This window comes from Leuciscus leuciscus (assembly GCF_965113295.1).
Source record: "Leuciscus leuciscus genome assembly, chromosome: 16".
Taxonomy (NCBI): Eukaryota; Metazoa; Chordata; class Actinopteri; order Cypriniformes; family Leuciscidae; genus Leuciscus; species Leuciscus leuciscus.
Window position 1 is genome coordinate 15,721,906 of NC_138740.1, and position 25,860 is coordinate 15,747,765.

Here is a 25,860-nt window from a genome sequence, read left to right on the forward strand (position 1 = left end):
CCCCACCCCTTATCCTTCTTGTTTAAGACATGGGTGTGTAATGATTTGCTTTTGGGGGATAAAACCCACAGTTTGGAAGTGGAGAGGGATATTACAGAGCAGGATGGCCCGGAGTAAGGTACCTCTGCTCTTGCATGGATTTCTCCTGCTGTTTCTGTGTAGACCCTCCCTTCAAGGAGGTAAGGTGTCTTCAAACTCATTTGGCTTTTTATATCTTATTGCATTACAGGTGTACTGCTGTTTTGGCAATAGCATCACACGCTCTCTTAATATCAGTACAATATTGCCAATAGTGGATGCAGTTATTTGTTATCTGTATTCTCAATGTTTTACAGGTAATGGATGGATGAATACAAAGTAAGCAATTGTTATTTAAAAGTCCTTTACTGAGGACATGCTGTGTTTTATTGTTGCAGGATGGTTTATTGTGTCAGTGAAATTTGACTTAAGTCTTGTTCCTGCATTATCTTTTAATCTTAATTAAACTTTACAGCGATAAGGCAACATTGCCCATCCATGATTCGGTAAAGCTACAAGCTCTTCAAATAAAATGAGCTGATATAGCAAATATAGAATATATATTTGACTTAATCATACTTTTTTTATTTTTGGATTATGTAGTTTAAACTAAATATTAGTATTAGAGTGAAATCTGATGTTTTTGCATTTGGTGAAAGTTTTTGATACAAAGACAAATAGTACATAAAACCAGATGGATTCTTATAAACAATGTAAATTGCATTTTTAAAGGATTTTAATTCACTTTTCACTTTCATTTTGGATAAAACAAGGTTTCCCACATGTCATCTTTTATTAATGTGGAAGGAAAGATCTGAGAAGTTCTAGTCCAGATCATTACAATATGCGATCATACACTAACAACCCATAAGCTTGTCCCAGAGGGTTTGTCCCAGAGGACTTGAGCTTTTTAGTTCTAAGCTCTTGGATAAGGTCATGTATAGGATGATGTTCTTCATATGAATCAAATCCATTCTCTGTTCCCCTATGCCTCCGAACCTTAAACAACAAGGTGATAGGACACACACAAATGCATGTGGTACTGCATTTGATGCTGTTTGAGGCTTCACATAAAAGACTAGATGTGGAGATTAGATAGAACCCCTTTGGGTATGTGGCATCATCACTGAGTAAAGAACAAGAATGGTCCTCATAAACTGGTAATGTGTTGCAGGAGTGAGATCCTAATATGCATCGTCTGACATAATAAAAAAAATGTTTTTAATGGGTTTGCAGTGCGGTGATATTCACAGCAGATTTGGTCATTTCTACGAATAATGTTTCAGAAAATATTCTCTTTATTCCCCTCATCAGTTTCTGCCTTTCTTTGTAGTTTGTCAGGTCAAACACACAACTAAATGCTTCCTTATGTCCTCAGTCTGGCATGCTATCCTGCATGGGACATATTAATAAAGAAGTTTATTAATGTTCTCTTTCTCTCTCAGGTATCTACATACCAGCTGGTGCAGGGGGAGGAGCTGGAGCTGGATTAGGGGCTGGTGTTGGAACTGGAGCTGGACTTGGAACCAATATAGGAACTGGTCCAGGAGGTGGACTTGGTTATGGAATCGGAGGTGTTGGGCCAGGAGTTGGTCCTGGAGGAGTTGGAACAGGATTAGGTCTAGGTGCTGGTCCTGGTGGATTTGGAACAGGGCCAGGAATTGGAGTCAGACCTGGAACTGGTGAGGTTTTACATTTATTCTTAAACAATTTGTGTGCAATTAGTGTCTATACCTTGCATATCAGTGCTCTGTTAATCCTATATATCATTTATGTATATAATGTCTATATGGGGGGCAAGGTGCTGGACAGGGTATTGGAGGTCTTGGGGGAGTTGGGCCTGGTGGTGGAGGGCTTGGTACAGGAGGACTTGGTACTGGTGGATTAGGCACTGGAGGACTTGGAACAGGTTGCTGAAATTTTCTGCACATATTACTTGGAATTTAACTTAAACTGCTGTTGCATGATTGAAAGAAAATTAATAAACAAGTGTCATTTTTCATTATTTACTTTTATAAAATTGTATTAATTGTATTATCTCAGATTAACATAATAAACTATTCAAGGACATGCTATCAAGGCACAAAAAGGACCTAAATATGTAATAACCAATTTAATGTTTTCTAATAGGGCCATTTGTGAAGCCACCTAAAACAGGTGCGTTGTAACTCATGTTAAAATTTTGGATAAATGTTATTGATGAAGTTTGCCAGAGACATTGATTTTACATCAGATGAGAAGTTCATTGTGTCAACACAGGAGGATATCTACCAGGAATTGGACCAGGTGGTACAGGTGTTTTTCCTGGAGCTGGATCACTTAGACCTGGAGGAGTTGGTCCTGGAGGTATTGGACCTGGTGGCATTGGTCCAGGAGGTATTGGACCTGGTGGCATTGGTCCAGGAGGTATTGTTCCTGGTGGCATTGGTCCAGGAGGCTTTGGAGCCGTGGGAACTAGACCTGGAGGGACTGGCCCTGGTGCTGGTGTTGGAACTGGAAGCCTTGGAGCAGGTATAGTTTATTTAAAAGTAATTTTACTAATAAGTAATCAAACATATCTCAACTATTCCTTAACAAGGTTCTGCTGTCTTTGTGGTATTGTAGAATAACTCAATTACCTGTGCCAAATAATACTGGAAAATTCATAATGGTTGGGTAAGGGGGTAGACTGAGATTTGTCTATTTCTGGGAAGCACTTTTTTCCCTCACCCTATATTTTTTATCTGTAGGTGTTGGTGGCAAACCCCCTAAACCTGGTGAGTGGGAGAAAACTGCTGTCAATAAAGTGCTTGTATATATTAACAATTTTAACTACATACATTAAATTAAGCAAACAATGCATTGGTTTCATTGAGGTTTGCATGAGTCTTTCTTCACACAAACAGGTTATGGGGGTATTCCAGGCACTCTTGGAGCTGGAGGTCTTGGTGGTGCTGGTGGTCTTGGGGGCCTTGGACTGAGGCCAGGGGGTGCTGGCCTTGGAGGTTTAGTACCTGGTGGTTTTGGTGTTGGTCCAGGAGCTGGTGGTTTTGGCACAGGACTACCTGGACAAGGTAGATAAACTCCACTGTACTCCACAAAGTTAAACTTTAAGGTAGACAATCTTTTATGGTGATGTTTCTAAGAATTTTGGGGGTTTTCAGGAGTTGGTGTGGGCACTGGTGTGGGAGGGCTTGGTACTGGTGGAGTTGGTCCAGGAGGTGCTGGAAGAGGTTAGACATTTAATAAAACTGCTGTAAATGTTAACTATTTATGGATATTTAAAAGCATAACCCCAAACATAGGTTTAGTTTAGTGCAGTTTTTTATTTATTTTTATTTTTATTTCCTGCTTCTAGGTGTGGGAGGAAAACCCCCCAAACCAGGTTAGCAATCTGTAAGATGCACTGTTTAAGATTTATGTTGGACTTTGGTCTTATATATATATATATACACACACATTATTTACAGGTTATGGAGGCCTTGGTGGCTTTGGACAAGGTGGCATTGTCCCTGGTGGATATGGACCAGGAGGCATTGTCCCAGGTGGTGTTGGACCAGGTGGCATTGTTCCTGGTGGAGTTGGACCAGGTGGCATTGTCCCAGGTGGAGTTGGACCAGGTGGCATTGTCCCAGGTGGTGTTGGACCAGGTGGCTTTGGACCAGGTGTCTTGAGTCCTGATAATACATCTTTATTATTAATAGTAGACAAAGAACAGTAGTTGTTTTAATACCTTTATACTGATCCTTTTCACTGTACTATTTCAATAAAATAAATAATTTTGCATTGTCACAGGAGCAGGCAGAAAACCTGGGAAACCAGGTATGATGTAAATATAAAAAGTATTTTGCAATTACTACAAAAACACTGTGCACTCACACTTCAAATCCACATTTTGTTTTCACTGTGAACGTTACTATTTCTTATTAATTCTTATAGCTACTGCATTCAGAAATATCTTAAGTTTGAAAGCGCCATACTGTCAGCGGTTTTGAAGTGCATTTACCTTTGATGGTCTAAATTTAGGTTATGGCTGGCCTGGGGGTTTCGGTGGTGGACCGTATGGAACAGGAAGTCTTGGAGCAGGAGATCCCAGGATTGGTGCTATTCCACTTACACCTGGAGGTGCTGGAACAGGCTACCCATCAGGTGGTAAGGATACACTTTCTTTCCTCCTAGGTTATAGACATAAAATAAAGAACATTTTACTGCAGTTATGAAAAACTGGGATAAAATGTTACAATAAAACTAATACCATTTTAAAAAAGCATAAAGTGATCATATTTTTCTTTCTGAGGTAAAAATGAAAAACAAACGTGCTTTGGTGCTTAAAAAATTGAATTTGATTTTAGGCAGCTATGGTGGATACGGTGGGCCTGGAGGTCTTTATCCTGGAGCTGGAACAGCTGGCCAGAAGCCACCAAAACCAGGTAAAACTAGATCTATGGACATGAGTATTGGCATAAATAAAGGTGTGATACTTTGTTACTTGTGGTAGGACACAAATCTTGATTAAAGCATCTTGTTTTACATCACAGCAAAAAAAGTCTTCTTGGCATAAGATTTAAAGCACATTTTTTTCCAAGAAAACATATTTAAACTGCTTGATCTTTCTGAAATGGGATTTGTACCTGGTGGTGCAGGATTTGGTCCAGGTGGTGCAGGAATTGGACCTGGTGGTGCAGGAGTTCGGCCTGGAGGTGTAGGAATTGGACCAGGAGGCACAGGAATTGGACCAGGTGGCACAGGAGTTGGTCCAGGTGGAGCAGGAGTTGGTCCTGGAGGTGTAGGAATTGGACCTGGTGGTGCAGGAGTTCGGCCTGGAGGTGTAGGAATTGGACCAGGAGGCACAGGAATTGGACAAGGTGGTGTAGGGATTGGTCCAGGTGGCACAGGAATTGGACCAGGTGGCACAGGATTTGGTCCAGGTGGAGTAGGAGTTGGTCCTGGAGGTGTAGGAATTGGACCAGGTGGCACAGGACTTGGTCCAGGTGGAGCAGGAGTTGGTCCTGGAGGTGTAGGAATTGGACCTGGTGGCACTGGAACTGGAATTGGAGGAGCAGGAGTTGCACCTGGTGGAGGTAGGTTTTGAGTGGCACTGATTTTTTATTAAAGTATCTTAATAATAAATATTATCATAATAAATTGTTTGCAACTTCATTATGGCTCCTAGCACCTTTTCTCCCCCAAACTGGATTACCTGGAACTGGGACAGGCACTGGGGGCAAAGTCGGAAAGACTGGGAAGGCACCAGTGCCAGGTAATCGGCGTCTATTGATAGAGCTCCCCTTTTCTGGAATAGTTTTAACAAATCTTTGATAAGAAAGCATTGTTTTATATTTTCTCTTTTTCTGCATTCAAACAAGGTGTTGGGATCCCTGGGTTATACCAAGGGGGTATTGTTCCTGGACAAGGTGAGTGACTGAAATATTTGACAGTTACAAGATTTTCCAGTGTTTCTAGAATATTCACACAGATATAACAAATCTGCATTTTTGTTTTTATGTGTAGGCTTTGGTGGTAGAGGCATTCTGCCAGGTGTAGCCACAGGATCTCAAACTGGTAATTATTTGCTATAATAATTTATAGCTTTATCCAACAATGAAAATGCTTTCTGAAGCGCTCTCTCCTATTTTGTTGTTTATAGGGCAGCTTGGTCAAGGTGCAGTTGGAGCCAATGGTAAATTAAATTACTGAAAGAACAATTCTTTCAATAAGGTATGAAAACTACTTATAACAGAGATCACTTCTCTTTTCTCTTGCAGGAGGCCGCGGAGGTTTTGGTCAACAAATACCAGGCGTGTTCCGTGGATATCCTCTTATATCACCTAAGTCTGGAGGTAGTAGGCATTTAAAATTGGCTATTTATCCATGGTAGTTATTCACATTTGATATAAACCATCATACACTATACTTGCCAAATGATTACAGAGTTTTAGAGTATTTATAGAAATTTACTTTCTACCTCATTCAAGGCACAAGCGCTGCAAAGTCTCAGGCTAAAGCTGCCAAGTATGGTAAGTCATGCAGGAACAATATTTCAATACATGTCAAAAGAACATGCTTGATATTTTTGACTCTCCTTTCAGGTGCTGGTAGTGTTCCTGGTCTAGGTGGTGGGCTTGGTGTAAGAGGTGTACCTGGTGCAGGTGGAGTCATTCCTGGAACTGGTGGCGCAACTCCTGGAGTCTTATATCCGGGAGCTGGTGGTGTTTATCCTGGAGGTAAATTTAGGGTTTACTATAAATAGACTGAAATATTTAGAGTTAATCTAAAACAGTGACAATTGCTCAAGTATTATAATATCTATGAATTGTCTTTCATCGGGAGCTGGGGCAAAAGCTCAGAAATATGGTAAGAAAACCTTTAAATTCTTGTTATATACAATCACCTGGCTGACAACTGTCTCTTTCATGGAAATGGATAGGTGTTAATAAATTACAGCAGATATAAGGGTGAAACCAGGGTGACATTTTTCATCAGTTACTTTATAAAGTAGACATGCAAAATGAAGAGCTGATTTTGCTTGTTTGACATTTATCATGCAGCATTTAGCAAATGCTCTTGGCAAATATATTAACAGAATCATCTTAATTTGTATTAATTTTGGGTTGTCTATTTTACAGCATCAGGGATAGGAATTGGTGGAGCGGGAGGACTTCCTGGTTCTGGCTTGGGAGTGGGTGGCCTTGGAGCTGGAGGACTTCCTGGTTCTGGCTTGGGAGTGGGTGGCCTTGGAGCTGGAGGACTTCCTGGTTCTGGCTTGGGTGGTCTTGGTGGACCCCTTGGTTCTGGTTTAGGAGCTAGTGGACTCCCTGGAGCTGGAGTTGGTCCTGAAGGTATCTTGAAAATAATAATAGTAGTTGAAAATGACGTTGTTTTGCTGCTGAAAGTTAATATTATTATTAACCGCACAACTATGTCTACTATTCTGTCATTTTTTAGGATATGCTGCGGCTAAAGCAAGAAAATATGGTATGACTTTACATTCTGCATTTTGCAATGTGATAGATCTATTGAAACGCAAAAAAAAATAATAATGGAATTGTTAAAAGTCTTCAGTGTCCATAAATTATATATATCTGACTGAGCAACTCTGCTCCTGGAGAGTTACAGTACCTTCCTGTCCACCTAAATTAGGGTGCTGAGGATTACTTTAAAATTACAGGAAGGTGTGTTCAGACAGGAAGGAACTCAGGAAGGTAGCTCTCCAGGAACGAGGTTGGCTGTACCTGCCCTAGCTTTTCACAGAATGCATGAGAAATGATTTGTCATGATTGAATGCTATGCAGATTTGTTAAGTATTATGTATGCAATGAGATTCCCCAACCTTATTGTAGGAGGTCAGTCAAAATTTCTGACTTAATTCTTGTCTCTTTTTAATCAAAGATAAAAAGGAAAATATTATAAATGTCCCTCTTAATGATTTAGTAAATATTGTATACCCTACATCAGGACTCCTCAACTAGTGTCCCACAGGCCAAATCCGGCCCTAATAATTATTTATTAGATCCTCTGATTGTTTTAGATTAAATCACTGTATGATATATCTGTACTCTCCACCCAAAACTCAAGACTTTATGATTTTATTACATATAAGTTGTGAGATTCTACCACAGTCATAGAAACCGTAAGAAAGGAATAACATTAATATTCATTGATAATTGCTTTGTAGCTCAGCTTGGACGTCATGGTGGGACTTTAGGTACTGGAGGATTACCAGGTGGAGCAGCCGGTGTTGGACTTGGTGGACTACCTGGTGGAGGTCTTGGGACTGGTGGACTACCTGGTGGGGGTCTTGGGACTGGTGGACTACCTGGTGGAGGTCTTGGGACTGGTGGACTACCTGGTGGAGGTCTTGGGACTGGAGGACTACCTGGTGGAGGTTTTGGGACTGGTGGGCTACCTGGTGGAGGTCTTGGGACTGGTGGGCTACCTGGAGGTGGACTTGGTGGATTACCTGGTGGAGGAGCTGGTGGACTGCCTGGTGGTGGATTTGGTGGTCTTCCTAGAGGTGGTTTTGGAGGACTTCCTGGCTCTGGTACAAAATGATACCATCATATTGTATGATGTAAATTTTATTATAACGTTTTGAGGTCATATTACATACTCTCATGCTTTGCAGGATATGCAGAGGCAAAAGCTCGTAAATATGGTAAAACAACAGTTAATTCAATCCTTTAACTAACTGTTAAAATAATTTTGATGGTTTATTGATAGCATTTATTATCCAAACTTTATTGTAGCTTACAACCAAATATATTATTTTTGCCTTTTTAGGTCTACTTGGTGGAGGTGCTGGTTTAGGCCCAGGCACTGGATTAGCTGCAGGTATTCCAGGTGGATTACCAGGCACTGGTTTCGGACTAGGTGGGGCAGGGGGTATACCAGGAACTGGAGTTGGATCTGGTGTGGGTTACGGTCCAGGAGGTGTACCCAGTGGTGGGTTTGGTCCTGGAAGTGCATTTGGACCTGAAGGTAAATTGGTATTTACAATTATTAAAAAAGTAAGTCTAAATAGTTTTGAAAGAAATGATTTTTAAATCAGTAGAAAACCAGAAAAGGTCATGGTAATTTTCCACCAGGACATTATCTGTTAAGCTTACGAACATTTCTTCTAACCCTAAAACACAACACAATGTGTAATTCAAAAAGTAGGTAAAGCACCTGTGAAAAATCAACACGTAAAAAATCTTTGTATTAACAGTACATTGTGGCCTATTTTTAAGAACTTTTCTCAGACTGTAGTTTACTCCCATGTGTTGCTCTAGTATATATATATATATATATATATATATATATATATATATATATATATATATTGTTGTTGTTGTTGTTGTTTTAAGAAAAAGAGGGGAAAAAGAGAACGAGAAGGAAGGTTACTAACCACCAGACTTGACTGAGAGTACCCTTGATAGCCCATAGCATTTCTGTATTTCCCCCTCAACAATGTGGTAAAAAGATTAAAATTCTTAAGTGTAAGGGACCACAAAGACAATGCATTGATATACTTTGCACGGAATATTGACTGTTGAGGAGTGTGAAAGGATGTTGCACAACTCAGTTTTACAGCTTTCTCTACACAACTGCCTATTGAGTTTCTTCTATCTAGACAGTCTATGAATAATGTACAAGGTTTGACATTCTTTTTGCAGGAATTCATAGACAGGCAAAGCATCTCAAAAAAAAAAAACCTCACAAACCATAGAAATGCAATGTCATAAGAAAATGATAGCTTTGGCCTTTCTTGGAGTTTAATTAAACCCTGGCCAATCTGGAAACCTAAGTAACATGTCTAGCCAGATGACCTTTCTTTGGGTTGGCTGTAAGTTTAGCCATCACATTCTTGGTCACATTCTAGTGTCTTATCAGTGTTCTCAGAGGGGATAACTGCATCATTCAAATACACGGCAATGTAAGTTTAGCGTGGTTGGAGCACAATGTTGGTTTATCTACTGGATGGTGCTTTAAGCATAGGTAGTTTTTCCATACTCTGCTCTTCTTTCTTTATAGTTCACTAATGTGTAGTCATGCATGACCACATTGGCCTGGCCAAGGTTTTTCCATAATCTGCTCTTCTTTCTTTATAGTTCACTAATGTGTAGTCATGCATGACCACATTGGCCTAGCCAAGGTTTTCTGAGGTGACATCTTGAATTTGCTAGACTGGAGTTTTTTTTATTAGCAGGTGAACAGAGGTAAAGATCTGGATGTTCCTGCTCAGATGCCCCAGATAGGAGTGTTGCAGTCAGTGTATTTTTCGAGGGTATGCAGTGATGCAAGGATCAGTGGAGGTCCCCACAGGGGCACTAATTGGGCTATAAGACCTTGCTTTTTTTGTGTGGTTTACTCTGATTTGAGACACTGAGATAAAAGAAATTGAAATCCTAATAGTAACACTGTTTTTACACAATTAGCTAAAAGGTTTAAAGTTTCAAAATAAGAATTGTATGTAGCTTAAACCACTGAAAAATCTAAATTCTTCTCAAACATTGTCTTCTTATATTCTAGGATATGCTAGGGCCAAAGCTCGCAAATATGGTAAGGGGAAGTTAAATAATTTTGTTCTCAAATTTTTAGAGCCCATGTAGAAAAATCTAATTATAAATGACATTTTTTAATGCATTTTTGGAAAAAGGGGTTCCTGGTGGAGCTGGTGGAATAGGAGGGTCACTTGGTAGCGGAACAGCTGGAGCTGGAGGAGGAACACCAGGTGCTGGAATTGGACCAGGCGGTGGTTATGGGCCAGGAGGAGTACCTGCTGGAGGATATGGACCTGGCTCTGGAAGTATGCTGACAAACTTTTCCCCCCGGTTTCACAGACAAGGCTTAAACTAATCCCAGACTAAAATGCATGTTTGAGCTGTTTTAACTGAAAGCAACTTAAAACTGAAAGTAATGGCATATCTTAAAATATGTTGTTTTATCTCAAGATTCAGACCAGTAATGTTTTTTTCTAAGGCACTTAAATGCCTTAATTGAACTAATCTGTTAAACTGGGCCTGAATTACATGCAGTTAGGAGGTTCTGTTAATTTCCATTTCTACATTTATTCTTTTTATCTCACTTTGAATGCAGCCTATCCAGGTGGACCAAAGGCTCTTAAATATGGTAGGATATTTTAAATCAGTATTGACATAGTGGGGGTTTTTTTCTACAACTTGGCATTAACACTTATTAAATTGTTTTAATTCAGGTCCTGGTGGGAGCGGAGGGGCTCCAGGACTTGGTCTGCAGGGTCAGGTAGGAACCGGTCCAGCAGGAGGATTTGGTACAGGGGCAGGGCCAGTTGGAGGTTATGGTCCAGGGACTGTAGGAGGTCCTGGGTCTGGATTTGCTGGATCAGGACTGCCTGGTAGTGCTGTTGGAGCAGGAAGCAGAGGAGGGCTTGGGCCTGGGTATGGAACAGGTGCTGGAGGTAAATTAAGCGAGTCAAAAATGGGTAATTTACACAGGCATTAGAAAATGTGTATTATTAAAGCTGTATCTGATCTACATGTCTTTCAATTTACACATAATGCCCTATAGGATATGGACCTGGATCAAAAGCAGCTAAATATGGCAAGTTTAAATATATAATTGTACTACATACACTTACATATGTCTTGCAAGTGGCTGTTGATCATTAGTTAATTTACTCTACATTCAAAAAGTTATAAACGTTATTAAATATTTTATTAATATATTTGTTTTTTCAAATATATATTCATATTTCATGTACATTAAATACTAATATTTAAATAATTATGTTATGTTTAATATCAACTTATTGATATTATATACTTACATTTAAAATTTTAAATGAAATGTTTGCCTTGTAATGACAAAAAATGAGTCTAAACCCCTTAATATTTTGACAGGTTTACCTGGTTCTGGAGGTGTGTTAGGAGCAGGAGCAGGAGCAGGAGCTGTACCAGGAGTGGGAGGAGGTGCAGGAGGTATGTGAAGCAATTTGACATGCAACTGTTTTTTTGTTTTGTTTTTCTCTCTTTAAAGGGATACTCCACCCAAAAATGAAAACTCTGCATTTAAGCACCCTCATGTCGTTTCAAAACCTGTTTGCCTTTCTTTCTTCCGTGGAATATAAAAAAAGATAATTTGAGAAATGTCAAGTGTTTTTTCATACAATAAGTAATTGTTTGGTTCTCAACATTCTTCAAAATATCTTCTTTTGTTTTTCTGCAGAATAAATAATTATATACAGGTTTAGAACCACAGGGTGAGTAAATTAGCACGTTTACATGGACGCTGATAACTCCCAAAATTCAGCTTATTGAAATAATCTATTGTCCCAGTTTACATGCAAACCAATAACCCGGCAATGCAAGTAAACCGTGCTTACAAGATTTTATTAATAAATCAGGTTATTTCCCACAAGTGACATCAAAATGTAATCATTCTTGTATCTGTCTTTGAGTATTCCAGCCAGTTATGTCAGTTGTGATGTTAAATCAAGTATGAAAAACAGAGTATTCCAACATCTCAGTGCAAATCTTACGGACTCATATATTATCCTCTCACGCAGCATTTTGACTGTACCACTTCTACTTTGGCTGCACGAGATGAGAATGCGTTAGCAATATATTTCCTCCTCCTAATCAAAAAACACTCGCTCTGTCTGGATGCTCTTAAATCCGCAGTAAGGACGCTTTCCTGTCACATATCACATGTGTACTTCAATAAGCCAACAGAAGACAGGTTAATATGTATACATGCTGGGCGAAGGGGCAAAATGTCGATCAGTTTATGCTTAAGCCGTTTATGACCATACTCCGATAATGGAAAACGGGTTAACGTGTTTACATGAGCACATGCATTGTTTGCTTATTAAGCATAATCGGGTTAAGATATGTGCATGTAAATGTGCTCAATGATGACAGAATTTTCATTTTTGGTTTGAGTATCCCTTTAAGATAAGCATAACACACCCTAAAATTTGAATAGATTATCAGACATTTTACAAACCAAACTAACAACTGATTTGTATGCTGAATTTGAATAATAAGTTTTGAATAACTTATTTAACTCTTTTTTTCAGTTCTGCCATATGGGGGGTATGGAGGTAAAGTTAAAAAAAAACTAGATGTGCAATGCTGATCACTAAACTTGAGACATAAAATACTGTTTTAAAACATTTGGTTTAAACATCTGTGGGTGAATCTCTTGTTTTGTTATATTTCATTCTAAAGGGTATCGAGGAGCACAAAAACCACCTAAATATGGTAAACCACTTATTGTGCCTAACTTTCACAATTAAAATACCACATGTATTCAGGCTAAGATTTGACCCCATGCATCTGCATCTAACAGGACAACCAGCTGGTGGGGTTGGAGGTGGGTCGGTACCAGCAACTGGTGGAACTGGGGCCACAGGAACTGGAGTTGGAACTGGTGGGTGATCACTGCTAAAAGAGGACTAAACTAAACAACAGTTAATAGATACAGGAAGGAATTCGTTTACATGCTCAGCGTTTCATCTCATGTGGTGTAGGTGGGGCTGGAGGTATACAAGGTTCAGGAACCAAACAAGACAAATATGGTGAGTTTGTGATCTTTGGTTATATCATCTCTCCAGTATAATATAATATTACCGTTCTAATTTTTTATTTAAATCCAGGGGTACCAGGCATCGCAGGAGGACCAACAATTCCAGGTAGTACAGATGCTTCCGGAACAGATCGTGGAGCAGGTCCTAAACCTGGAGTTGATGGAGGTAATGCAATTAATGAATTAATGTTCTTTAATGTACTTTATTAAGATACACGCATGTAATATCCAAAATAGTGCCATAACTACCAGTCTTATCTGATCCCTGTTTAGTGATTGGCAGTCCTGATGGTGGAACTCGTAGGGATGGAGGTCAAGGACATTACTTTTTTTCTATCAATTATAGACATTTATTATTTGTTGTTTAGCTGTTGTTTAACAAATTTGTTTGTTCCTGCATTGTAATTTTAACATTTTGTTAAACACACAGGTGGAACAAAAGCTCCCAAGACTGGTAAGAAAATGTTCAATTTTCTTCTTTCCACCCCATATATCGAATCAGGCGATTCCTTTTAGCCACCAGTTTTATTTTGTGATCATTTTAGAATCTGGAGGATCAATAGAGGGATCAGGTGGGTCCATTGGAGGTTGTGTTATAAGTATTTAATGAACAATGGAACATTTTACGGCCTTACGTTTGATTTCCAACTTTCGGAAAATGATAGGAACTGAGCAGTATGTAATATTTTTCAGGTGTTACTGGTGGCCCCATTGAAGCTGATGGGCTTGATGGAGCTGCTGGGACAAGAACACCCATCTTAGCGGGAGAACGACCAGGTAGACCCTTCCTGTTCAGTGAGCTTGTAGACATCCTTATCCTTTGCATGTTTCCATTTATTTTTGGTCACTGTATTATGGACAGATGGACTTGAAGGTGCCAGGTGCTGTCTTTCATATTTGTACTTTTCCACTCTCCACTGTATGTAAATGTACTTACAACACTTATTTTTAAAGTCTATTATAAGCTTACAAATCTGTGTTTTAAAGGAATAGTTCACACAGAAAAGGAAATTGTCAACATTACCTCATGATGATATTCCATGAGTTGTATGAAAAACGTTCATGATACTTGTATGAGGTTTTGTCCAAATATTCTTTAAAAATCTCAGCTTTTTGGTCACCAGAAGAATCAAAGTCCATACAGGTTTTGGAGTAAATTATGGCATAATTTTATTTTTTAGCCAATTATTCTTATGATGGTAAAACAAGCTATTCATATTTACATTTACAGTGGAATTATATTATATTCCTGTCAGTTTACTATATAGCAGCTGTTTCTTCATGTGGATCATGTTATAGCAAAAGAAAATGAAGAGCTACATAATACCACATTTTTAGTTCATGTTTTAGGTGTGTAATTTGTCTAATTTGTATTTAGCTTCTAGTTGTGATATCAGTCATTTATTAAGTTTGAAAAATCCCAATTACCACTGACAATTACAACTGACATTCTCTCTTTTCAGGGGGAACGGGATTGCCAAGGCCAGAGAGTAAGATCTGTCTTCATAACTTTAAAAATAATGACCTCACAAGTAATCACTGAGCTCAAGATTATTTTCTCAGTTTCTTCTTTTGGTTGGTGGTGGAGTTATTTGAGCTGATTTATACAAAATTATCCAACTACACCATGTTAAAAAAAATTAATTCGTCAGACTATAATTTGCTAATGTTACATCTCCCTCTAGTGGTGGAGGAGTCTCATGCATACGGATGTACTTGCCTATAAAACCTTATTTTAAAACTTTTTGAGCTTGTGAATGCTTTTTTCTTAATCCAAAAACATTTTACATTTAAAATTCAGACCCATAACATGTTTATGACACAGAGGCAACTTTACTGAATAACTTGTTCAGACTCAGTTGAGTTAATAATGTGTTTACAGGGGGTGGGGCTCAAGGTTAGTCAGTCAGTTTAGTAAGTAGTCCTAAAATGAGAATTTTCGAAAAGTATCTTTTTATGTTTTTGACAGATTGTCAGTTTATCTGGAAATAAAGTCTGTGGTTAACATTGCTTGAAGAGATTTTTATGCTTTGCTCATTTGTAAATGAATGTTCCAGTGTGACTGAATCTCTTCAAATAACTATATTTTCTTCCTTAGGAGTTGGTGATAGTGAAACATTGCCGGGAGCTAAACCACTAAAACCCCCAGGTACTTCATGCCATTCACTTTTACCCTTACTGTCTCAGTATTTTTGGGCAAGCAGGTGCTTTTTTATTTGTAAAAAGTTTTATTTCACTTGTCTTACTGTAGGCATTGGAGGTGGAGCCATTGCTGGACGTGGAGATACTCCGGGCATTATTGAAGGAGGACCTGGAAGTGTAGGCAGTGGTCCAGGTGGAGTTGGTGGTGGAACAGGAGGAGTCGGTGGAGTTCCAGGAGGAGTTGGTGGAGTTCCAGGTGGCGTTGGTGGTGGAACAGGAGGAGTTGGTGGAGTTCCAGGTGGCATTGGTGGTGGAACAGGAGGAGTTGGTGGAGTTCCAGGTGGAGTTGGTGGTGGAACAGGAGGAGTTGGTGGAGTTCCAGGAGGAGTTGGTGGTGGAACAGGAGGAGTTGGTGGAGTTCCAGGAGGAGTTGGTGGTGGAGTGGGAGGAGTTGGTGGAGGACCAGGTGGAGTTAAACCTCCTAAAGGTAATTTACCAGCTTTTTATGTGCATGTTTATAAAATGATAAATCTATTAAAATCAACATGTTTTTTTCTAGTTTATGGTGGTCCAGGTGGAACTGGAGCTCTGGGAGTTGGAGGTGTGGGTGGAGTAGGTCCGGGTGGAGTGGGAGGAGCAGGACTTCTGCCTGGAGGTGGTGGTCTGCTACCAGGAGGTGGTGGTCTGCTACCAGGAGGTGGTGGTCTGCTACCAGGAGGTGGAGCTGCAGGCACAGGATTCGGGGCGCAGAAACCAGGCAAAAGTAATCAAAGCATTGATCAGATCAACAAACATTTTATTGTGGAATATTAAAAATAATTCAATGCTAAATTTAAACAAAACAAAATTAATGAACACTTAAAAATCTCAAAAACTGTTTTGGGAAAACGATCATGTTTTACATAATGAGCATTTTTGGGCCTTCAGTTAGAAGCTTAACAACTACAGAAGACTTATGCTTTGTAAATCTATTGCAGGTTATGGTGGAGCTGGAAGTTTTGGAGCCGGTGGGATCCTACCAGGGACCGGTAACTCAAAAAAGCCATCATATTCCTAATATTTTATGCACCAGTCTTGTGCTGAGAACTGTATTTTTAAAACTTTTTTGCAGGCCTCAGGTTCCCCAGTGGGGCTGCAGTGGGCGGAAAACAAGGAAAAGGTGTCAGAAAACATTCTCGCTATTCCACAATTCTTATAATAAAAATGCAGTTTGGTTGTGTTTATACACATGGACTGAACTAGAAAGACTGTTAAATAACTCTTTATCACTTTGATAAAAGTTTATGGGGCAGCTGGCACACTTGGTGGGCTTGGAGGCCCAGGCGGATATGGAACAGGACCCGGTGGTTATGGTGGTGGTCCAGGCGGTTATGGTGGTGGTCCGGGCGGTTATGGTGGTGGTCCGGGTGGTTATGGTGGTGGTCCGGGCGGTTATGGTGGTGGTCCGGGTGGTTATGGTGGTGGTCCGGGCGGTTATGGTGGTGGTCCGGGTGGTCATGGTGGTGGCCCAGGCAGTGCCGGTGGACTTGGAGGTATTTACACATTTCAAGCTGTATTTTCCCTTTTTACATTTAAATATTCTAATATTGATTTGTTTTTTAAGGGCTTGGTTATGGTCCTGGCGCATTAAAACCACCTAAAAGTATGTAAAACTACTATTAAATGATCACTTTAATGATGCAATAACCAATCATTAGATAAAATTCATAATCACAAAAAAAAAAAATTCATGTGTTATCAGGCTATGGAGGAGCTGGGACATTGGGTGGGGCTGGAAGAGGAGGAGTTGGTGGAGGTCTTGGAGGTGGTCTAGGAATTGGACCAGGAGGTGCTGGCGGAGGTCCTGGTGGAGTTGGAGTGGGTGGAGGTATCATGCATTTTAAAATACATTAAACATAAGTTTGACAATAGTGCAAAATACATTTGGAAATTTGATTAAATGTTTTGTTAGAATAGAGGAATCCATTTATAGAATTGTAAGGAATTTGATACAATTATAATTAGATGTCAGTAATTATAAATGAATGACAATATCCATTGCAAATGTATACCAATATATATCCACGTTCACCTTGAAATGCATTCACTACACATCGGTGGCTTTAATAGTTAATATGAGTTTGCGTAGGTGCCAGATATCCAGCTGGAGCTGGGAAGCCTGGGAAATCAGTGGCCGGTTGCATAAACTGCTTAGACTAGTCTAACAACAACATCTAATGTTCTTCAAGACGGGTCATAACTATAAGTCAGTTACATAAAAAGGTATATTTGGTCTGTTTTGAATCTGAAAAGTAAGACTGATTAGCTGTAAGTAATAAACTGCTAGTTAGTCATGCTAGTTCTTAAGACTCAGTCTTAGGTTAGTAGCTCTGTTTATCCAACTAGTCCCAGGTTCTTGTTTTTTTTAAGTATTAACATAATTGTGACTAATTATTACAATGTCATCATTGCATTAGCTTTAGGGCCTGAATTTATATTCACCATGATTAAATCTACTAAACTGGCTTGGGTGATGGTAGAGAGAAAGAAATACGCTTTTTTGTTTCGCAATGTTCCTCAAATCCTCAAAGTATATATTTAAAAACTTTACTTATAATATAATGTGAATGTAATAAAAGGCCACATAAGTTTTCTTAAAAAATACACTTTCAGTAATGTCAAAATAAAAATTTGACTTTAAATTACATTGTAATTAATGTTTTTATCTTTTGTCATGCTAGAAGTACACTTTGATGTGTTGACTAACATACTAAAGCAAATGTCAATTAATTGATTATAATTTAAACTGTAGAGCTATTTGATATTACATTTGAAGTTAATATATTTCATATGTACTGAAGGTATCACTTTTTTCTCTCTCGAGAAATGTCTGTGCTTCAGACATTCTACTAACTGTGAGTAACTTTGCAACTACAAGTCAACTAGCAGTCATTAGAGTATTAGTAGACTGTTTGCTTAATATCTGCCAACACTTTATTTTGATGCTCCCCAACTAACTTATAGTTAGTAGAGTGTCTAAAGTGGACTATTGAAATAAAGTGTTGTATGCTGTAATAAGTACTCTTCTTAAAAGTATGCTAAAGTTTTTTTTCCCCTTAAGAACAGAATCACTAACATCTATTTAGACCCATAGCAGAGACCAGGTGATCAGATGTGGATGTGGTTGAAAACATAATTGGAGAATTATATTCGTAAAGACAACACAAGTTGAGAAGATTCAGTTGGAAAATAGCCAATTGAAACACTACTGACATCTTTACCATCATATGGTGATGATGATGATGTAGATCTCACTTCACATGTTGTTTTTATTGTAGGCTATGGAGGTTTAGGTGGAGCTGGAGGTCTTGGAGGAGGTGCTGGAAGCCCAGTAGGAACCGGTGGAGGTAAAGTTTCTGTTAATATCTTCCTGTTAAAAATTTTCAGAGGCCATATTATATTTTATTTTACTTAATATTATTTAAAAGTGTTTGCTTCTAAATGGTCTATGGTTTCCATATCCTGGCTTCTGTTTTTCATAAATGAATGAGCCTACCTCAGATGAGTTTGCCAACAGCAGTTGTATCATTGTAAATTCAAACATTGTGTAACATGAACAATAGTAATAAAGTTATTAAGTAAATTCTAACTATATCTCATTCTTGTATATTGGATATGTTACTGTTATTTTAAAGGTATAGCGGAGGATCTTTCCAAATTTTAGATAAGACCCGCCCTCTCCACTTTTTGAAAAGTTTGATTGATTCACCAGACTGATTGACAATTAGGAGGACCAATAGTTTAGACTACCCACCAGGAAGTAAAACATCCTCCGCTATACCTTTAAGTTTGAAATGTGTAAATAGGTCTATTTTTACAGGTATAAAACCTAATATTTCACTAACTTAACCAACATAAAATCAAAGAGGGCATAAAGTTTGTGTTAGAGAGGAGTAAAATGCATGTACTCAAATTGCAGGAAAAAATGTGGGATTAAACGGGTAAAAGATACATACTTACATGTCACTTCACTGTAAAAAAAAAAAAAGATCAGTTAAGTTAACTTTAAAAAAGTGAGGAAACCCATTGCTTAAATTAAGTATATAAACTTCATGCAATTGAAAAAATGTAACTATGTGGACTTGTCATTTCATGTAACTTAATTTTTTTCAAATATGCATGAAGTTTATTTACTTAACAATTTTAAGGCAACGGGTTTCCTCACTTTATTTTAAATGAAGTCAACTGATCACATTTTACAGTGTTGAGATTAATTATTTCATTTACGTTTGAGACAATTTTCCTTTTATTAATTGTAATGTTTGGTGTCAGGTCTCAGGTACCCAGGAGGAGCAGGGACAGGTAAATCAGGTAAATTCACTTAACTTACTGCATGATTTTTTTTTGTGTAAATTTCTTATTCATTTGTCCCAGCAACTGAATGAGCATAAATTGCATGTAAAAAATGTTGGTTGGTTGCCATCAGATGGATGGATTTTATTTACTTGCGTTTGTTTCAATGTCTTAAAGGCTATGGCACGGGTGCCTTGGGTGGTCAGGGCTATCAGCCAGGTGAGCCATTATATCATTCCTCAATTCTCTTTGAGGAAATGGACTTATCCACACCTTTTCAGCTGAATTAATGAAGCACATTGAAAGAACATAACAAGATACAGATTTACAGTAGATCTGTTTCTCTTGCAGGAGGTGGAGTCCCTGGATATGGGACTGGTGTAGGTCCAGGTGCTGGAAATCAACAGCCATATCCAGGTAATGAAGACATTATGACAACTTTAATGTGCACATCACCAACTTCACCAAGGATTCGAGAAAGCTTTTAGATGTTATTCAAGAGTTAATTGACCAAAAAAGGAAAATTCTGTCTTCATTTGCTCACGCTCATGTTGTTCCAAACCCATGTCTTCTAAAGGGACACGATTACTTTTTATGATAAACGGATTTAAATGGTAAACAAAGCTCAAATGTGCTGGCTCGACACACAAGAACTAATGAGGTTTGTTCTAGTGCGTCATACCATATTAGACGTGCTCTATATTAATACATTTTTAGATGTGAATAAAAAGCTAAGATAAACGGCTCAATTCATAAATTACTTTGACGCTTCAAAAAGTTCATAAAAAGTTGAGTGAATGGACTTTCAGGGACAAAAATCTGTCCGATTTGAAAAGATCTTCATTTGTGTTTAGAAGATGAACGGAAGTCTCATGGGTTTGGAACGACATTATGGCGAGTAAATGATGAAAAGTATGAGAATTTTCATTTTTGGGAGAACTAACCTTTTACGTATTTAAACGAGAATAAAGAAATGGGGGCAAAACAAAAAGAAAAGTAATTTTCCATTACAGTTCTGAATAAATTACATGAGTTTGTGAAATTTACTTTAATGATTTGAATTTCTCAAAAAACAAAAAAACAACAAAAAAGAACCGAATCATGTAAAAAGTCAAAGCTGGGAAAGACATTGAAATTATCTATACAAAAATGTCTGAATCCAAACGTTACCAGAGCGACATTTTTAAGGTGTGTAAATAAATAAGTGACGTTTTCTTGTACCGGTGTGTTTTAATAATCAATGTAAGTGGTTTAGAGTGATTAATGAGAAGTTGTGATGTTGTATTGTAGGTTATGGTGGCACTGGCGCAGGGGGAACTGGAAGTGCTCCACTTACACCTCAGCAATGTAAGACATGCTGCTATTACAGCAAACTCATTGTTGTTAGCTAATATTTCAAATGCAGCCCATGATAAAATGAGAGTTTGGCCTAAACCTGTACATTATCCATTTGGAAGTATGTATTGCATTTAAATGTGTGATTCTTTTATAGCAAAAGCAGCCAAATATGCAGCTCTTCAAGGCTTTCTAGGTGCAGGAGGCTACAGAGGTACGTAAGCAGAACGCCTAAAGGCACTTCTCTCTCTCTTTTTTTTATGGTCCATACTGCAAAAACCTGTCGAAGCAATGACTTTTAGTTGTGCATCTTCATGTTTTACTGTTCATGTTCCATTTTCATTTACAAAATGAAATCAACATTTACTTACTTTCATTATACACATTCCTGGTCTTATTATTAAGTTCTATAAATTTGCCTTAAGGAAGAAACTTGATGACAAATGTATTTGAAACAAACAAGGTTGTTGAATTGTGCATTGCATTAACCGTGCTTGCATTTTAATGCATTGTAAGTTGAATATTTTGGAGGTGAATTATGGATTATTGAATTTTTAATAATGAAAATCTGTGTGAAATATTTTGAAATTGAAAAACTCAAAGCTTAAATATACGATCATGTTGAATTTCAGCCCATAAAACGGCAAGCTCTAAAATACAATGCATTTAAAAAAATGCAAGCACGATTAGTGCAATGCATATTTTTTTCAAAGTAGTGCAATTCGACAAGCTTTTTTTGTTTCAAATACATTTGTCGTTATTTTACTTCCATATTAAGGCTAAATAGAAAGTATGAGCCAAAATACCATAGTAATTTCTAGGAACAATGTTGTAGTCAGGGTTATTATAGTTACAAAAACTAAAACTTACTTAAGTTGTTAAAATGTATATAAAAATGTTTTTATAAAAATATTTTTCCTTACTTTATTGAACTTGTTCAATTTATTTTTCTAGTTGCCAAGGCAATATTTCTAAAGGTGCGTTCACGCCATGTTGTTGTAATTACCGTAACGAATCTGACGCCCGTTTCACACATACGGGTGTATGTCACACACACATATGCGGTGCGTGTTGCGGTGCGTGTTGCGGTGCGTATGCGGCACAGGAGCAGCGCGCGCTATAGTGCTTTCACACATTCTGCGTTTGCAGTGTGAAACTGATCCGCGGCTGTACCACAAACACATACTTACTATTTTTATGTCAAATCCAGAAGTTATCAGCAACTTTTATTTATATGTCAGCATTGCGATTCTCTTTGTACACATATACACTATTTAATAGACGTTTAAACACAATTTAAACAACGTATAATTCAATGCTACTTCTATATAGATGTATATATTAAGTTGCTCAAGCAAGTGGTAAAATATTTAACCATGTAACCTACCTACATGTAAAACTATATAGACATATTTAAGAAAAACTAATAAACACATACTAAATTATTAAAACGGAAAATATAAAGTAAAAACTCATTCAAAATTATAATAGTATCTCAATGATCCTAAACTAACACTGTTTGTAGTTTGAATAAACTCACTGTTCTCAATAGTGGCAGTAGTGACTGTGTTTTCCTCTAGGGGGCGCAGGATGCCAAGGCAAATACTGCGGAAGGAGAAGGAAGTGAGAAACCAGCGGATAGAAGTGACCTCATAAACAAGTGGTGCTACTGCCTGATCTCAAATGCACTTTTATTTTTTTTTACAGTTTAAAAGTGCCTCATGTAATATGTGAGAAAGATTTGAATTTGCATTAAAGGTTTTTTTCAGCCATATGATTAGATGTGAACCTCACAAGGCACTCTTTGCACTGCCTAACTCCCTTATTTACTACTTATGTCACTAGACATTTCCTTTGCTTGATTTTTTAATAACAAATCAGACCATTTAATGTTCCATCTTAAACTGCTGCAGTTCCAGCTGTGCATCTCTTATGGTTTTGCTGCAGTGGCTCACTTACACACTTGGTGAATATTCAGACACATGTCGTCTAGGGTTGTGTCGCTGCTATTTCAGGATGAACTGACTGTGGGGGAAGCAGCGTCATTTTCTGGCTATGTATCAAAAAGTAAAGGGAGCCTAATCTCTTTCTAGCTGTATGCTTAAGACTTCATGAATGGATATTTTGTCTTTCCAGGATCTTCAATCTTTCAAAGTATAGTCAGTCACACAAAAGAATGGGATTAGGCATGCACATTTTTTTTTTTGTCTTACAACAAAATGCTTGTCATTACTGCAGTAGACAGCATCTAAGTACTGAGGATAACAAGCTGTCTTCAAAGATACCTCAGGAACTTGAAGCGGTTTCTTTTCTAGTATCCTGACCCTACCTTGTTTTTGTTTGTTTGTTTGTTTTAACATAACTCTTATTAAATTAAAATGTTGGGTTTTTTAGAGTATCTATGCATTTAACCTAACTCATTTTGGTGTTTGTGTGTTGTGAATGATGTAGTCTAGCTGTGTTTGTATAAGTGCAACTATTCAAATGTGACCTGAAAGTATGATAGAAGCAATTCATCTAGTGAATCGCTTCACATTGTTTACCTTTTTGTTCTTCACTTTTATGCACTTGTTACTTTTGTGAAAGTCCAACCAGTTCACATGTTTGTATGATCTTTTGATTTTATTTGGGCCTTTTATCCATCATCTACATTTCTAAAAAATAAATTGTAAAATAAAAAAATGTTTTTGTTTTCACTCACAATCTACTCCTCAAATGCAGGGCCAATTTTGGGACACATGAAAAGGCATGTGGGATTTTGGTTTAAAAAAAATTAATATTTAAAATTAAATGTTTTCTGTGGGTTTTATCACCAAAACTAAAATTCCAGTAATGTAATATGTAATAATTGTATTTATATATTATTTATATACAATGCAGTGAAGGCAAATTTTAACTGAAAGGTTGAACTGTGTTCTCAGGAAAAGGATATTTTTATAAATGTCAGATCGGGGCACATGTTTTGAAATTTTAAGCAATTGACCTCTTTTTTGGCCAGCACAACAATTTGAGTTTTTTAGATGTTTATACCATGTTTCATAACACTTTACAATAAGGTCCCAATTAGTTAATGCATTGAATAACATTAAAGGTAGGGTAGGTAATTTCGGAGAGGCTAGCAATAATAGCGAGCTATCTTTGAAAGCATAAGATCCCATCCTTCCTTCAGAGCGTCTCCAAAGCCACGCCTCCTTTAAAACGCATGTACAGCAGCGCCTGCAAAGCATCACGAGAACAAGAGATGGCGCTAAACTACCTTATGTCTCAAAACACATAACATTACAATAATAATGAACATAAATTACGTTAAAGCAGGGCTCAGTAGTTTCGGGATTTCTTCGCTGTTTTCTCGCTTTTTGCTCGCAGGTTTCTCTCTAGAGCTCCCCCCACAGCTTCGGAATAGATATTTGACAACACTGTTGTAAAAACTCGTTGGCGATTCTCAGACACCAGAGGCTAGTAGATCAACGACATCAAAGCAGATGGGACATTCTTTAAAACGTCTTCTTCATTCGGGTTCGAACAGCGTGAGGGAGCGCAATAATGACAGCATTTTAGCAGATTTCTTTTGGCCGTAAAGCAATTGTTTACATCGCGAGACCTGATATCACGCGATACTTCCTGACGCGGCGGCCGGCGGCCCGCTGGCTCAAAGTTGCAAGTGCGGATTTTCCGCTCACGGGCACCAGGGGGGTGCGAAACTACCACCATTCAACCCGAAATAAGTAATATAACCATTCCAATGACTCCGAAGCTGTTCAGTTAAGGTAAAAAAGTTACTTAGAGCACCTTTAAGAGCTCTTACTTGTTCCACCTGACTGCTGGAGATTCATTTCGGCATTGATAGTGTTGACATAGAAACACATAAATCCGAGTCTGAGGACATGAACAGCTCCGTAGAATGTCACGGGTTTTTAGGTAAAATCCCACGGGTTGCCATCTCGTAATTACAGTTATGACATGGCGTGAACGCAGCATAAGCTTGTTGTTTTGGTTCAGGAGGAACTGTAAAAGGCGGTGACTGTCTAAGGCGGTAATGTCTACAACTCTGCATAGCCTTAAGGAACACATGGCGTGTGAGCAGGTGTGCAGAGGTATGGAAATACATATGTTAACAGGCAGGTAGGACATCGTATCATTGTATACGGACCTAATGCAATGATTGGACGAACATTTTTTGGTCCTGTGACTTCCACAGAATATGTACATGTTTTAATAGTCAGGCCACTTCTATTACTGATTGCTGTCAGGATGTGAAGAGAGTTTCAATCAGTATAACAACAAGTGTTTATAAATCAAATCGCCTACCATACCTTTAACTGATAATGAGCAATTCATTTGTTAAAGTATTTATTCGTCTTTGTTAATGTTAGTTAATAAAAAAATGCAACTGTTCATTTTTAATTCATGTTAACTAAGGTAGGCTACATTAAATAATAAAAACAGATACAACTTGAACATTAACTAAGGTTTAACAAATGCTTTAGAAGTGTTTTGCATTATAGTTCCTGTTAACTAATGCTAACTACTAACTAACTAGGCTACAACAAATAGAACCTTATTGTAAAGTGTTTCCCATAATTGTTTTAGTAGCCTATAGCTTTTCAGGGTATTTTAGATTACACCAGTTATAATTCTGACAGCAAACATTCTTTCGAGAAATAGAAATTGCTTCGTTGGTTCCACTCACTCCTGATGCAAGTGGTCCAGAAACAAATATTTGGCGAGTAGTTCCAAAGCAAGATCCTTTCACAATTTATCTCGCATGAACACACTTACACAAACCCTCTCTTCATGAATGATTTAAATGCACGTCTCTGCTCGGTCATGTAGCTTCTGATGGCGATCAGCAGGTGACCGTGACACTGCTCGGTAACTCTATCCTCCGACAGTGTTCTTTCTGCAGACCAAAGCAGTTGAAGAAGGTGTGCTAAAGTTAGGAGTGGGAGGGATTTGAGTCTCTTTTCAGACACTTGGCAGGAAATAGTGTTCAAAGAGCTCAGTGAT

General features: G+C 38.1%; 1 protein-coding gene across 13 annotated transcripts; it reads left to right on the top strand.

Annotated features, from left to right (window-relative positions):
* The first annotated feature begins 20 nt into the window (after nt 1-20).
* elnb (elastin b) lies at nt 21-23,440 on the top strand. Of its 13 annotated transcripts, none has more exons than XM_082142068.1 (59): nt 23-179; nt 1,464-1,700; nt 1,820-1,927; nt 2,149-2,175; nt 2,278-2,529; nt 2,748-2,774; nt 2,904-3,071; nt 3,162-3,230; nt 3,356-3,382; nt 3,468-3,662; nt 3,793-3,819; nt 4,024-4,149; nt 4,350-4,427; nt 4,641-5,078; nt 5,171-5,257; nt 5,364-5,411; nt 5,509-5,559; nt 5,645-5,677; nt 5,763-5,837; nt 5,973-6,014; nt 6,087-6,221; nt 6,328-6,351; nt 6,624-6,836; nt 6,943-6,972; nt 7,673-8,038; nt 8,123-8,152; nt 8,278-8,475; nt 10,009-10,038; nt 10,136-10,285; nt 10,576-10,608; nt 10,694-10,915; nt 11,026-11,058; nt 11,358-11,435; nt 12,536-12,559; nt 12,687-12,719; nt 12,808-12,888; nt 12,989-13,036; nt 13,115-13,210; nt 13,318-13,356; nt 13,475-13,498; nt 13,590-13,616; nt 13,738-13,821; nt 14,508-14,534; nt 15,143-15,193; nt 15,296-15,373; nt 15,437-15,673; nt 15,746-15,949; nt 16,164-16,214; nt 16,298-16,345; nt 16,467-16,718; nt 16,790-16,828; nt 16,928-17,053; nt 18,504-18,572; nt 19,498-19,536; nt 19,696-19,737; nt 19,870-19,935; nt 20,809-20,865; nt 21,011-21,067; nt 22,434-23,440. In XM_082142068.1, exons 1-59 carry the CDS (start codon nt 41-43, stop codon nt 22,478-22,480), a joined length of 5,742 nt encoding a protein of 1,913 aa, XP_081998194.1. In that variant the 5' UTR covers nt 23-40; the 3' UTR covers nt 22,481-23,440. The 13 variants fall into 13 exon arrangements, with proteins under 13 accessions (XP_081998201.1, XP_081998200.1, XP_081998199.1 ...); XM_082142069.1 differs by having other exon boundaries at nt 15,521-15,673; XM_082142079.1 differs by having other exon boundaries at nt 24-179; nt 15,296-15,526; nt 15,590-15,673.
* Nucleotides 23,441-25,860: the final 2,420 nt, after the last annotated feature.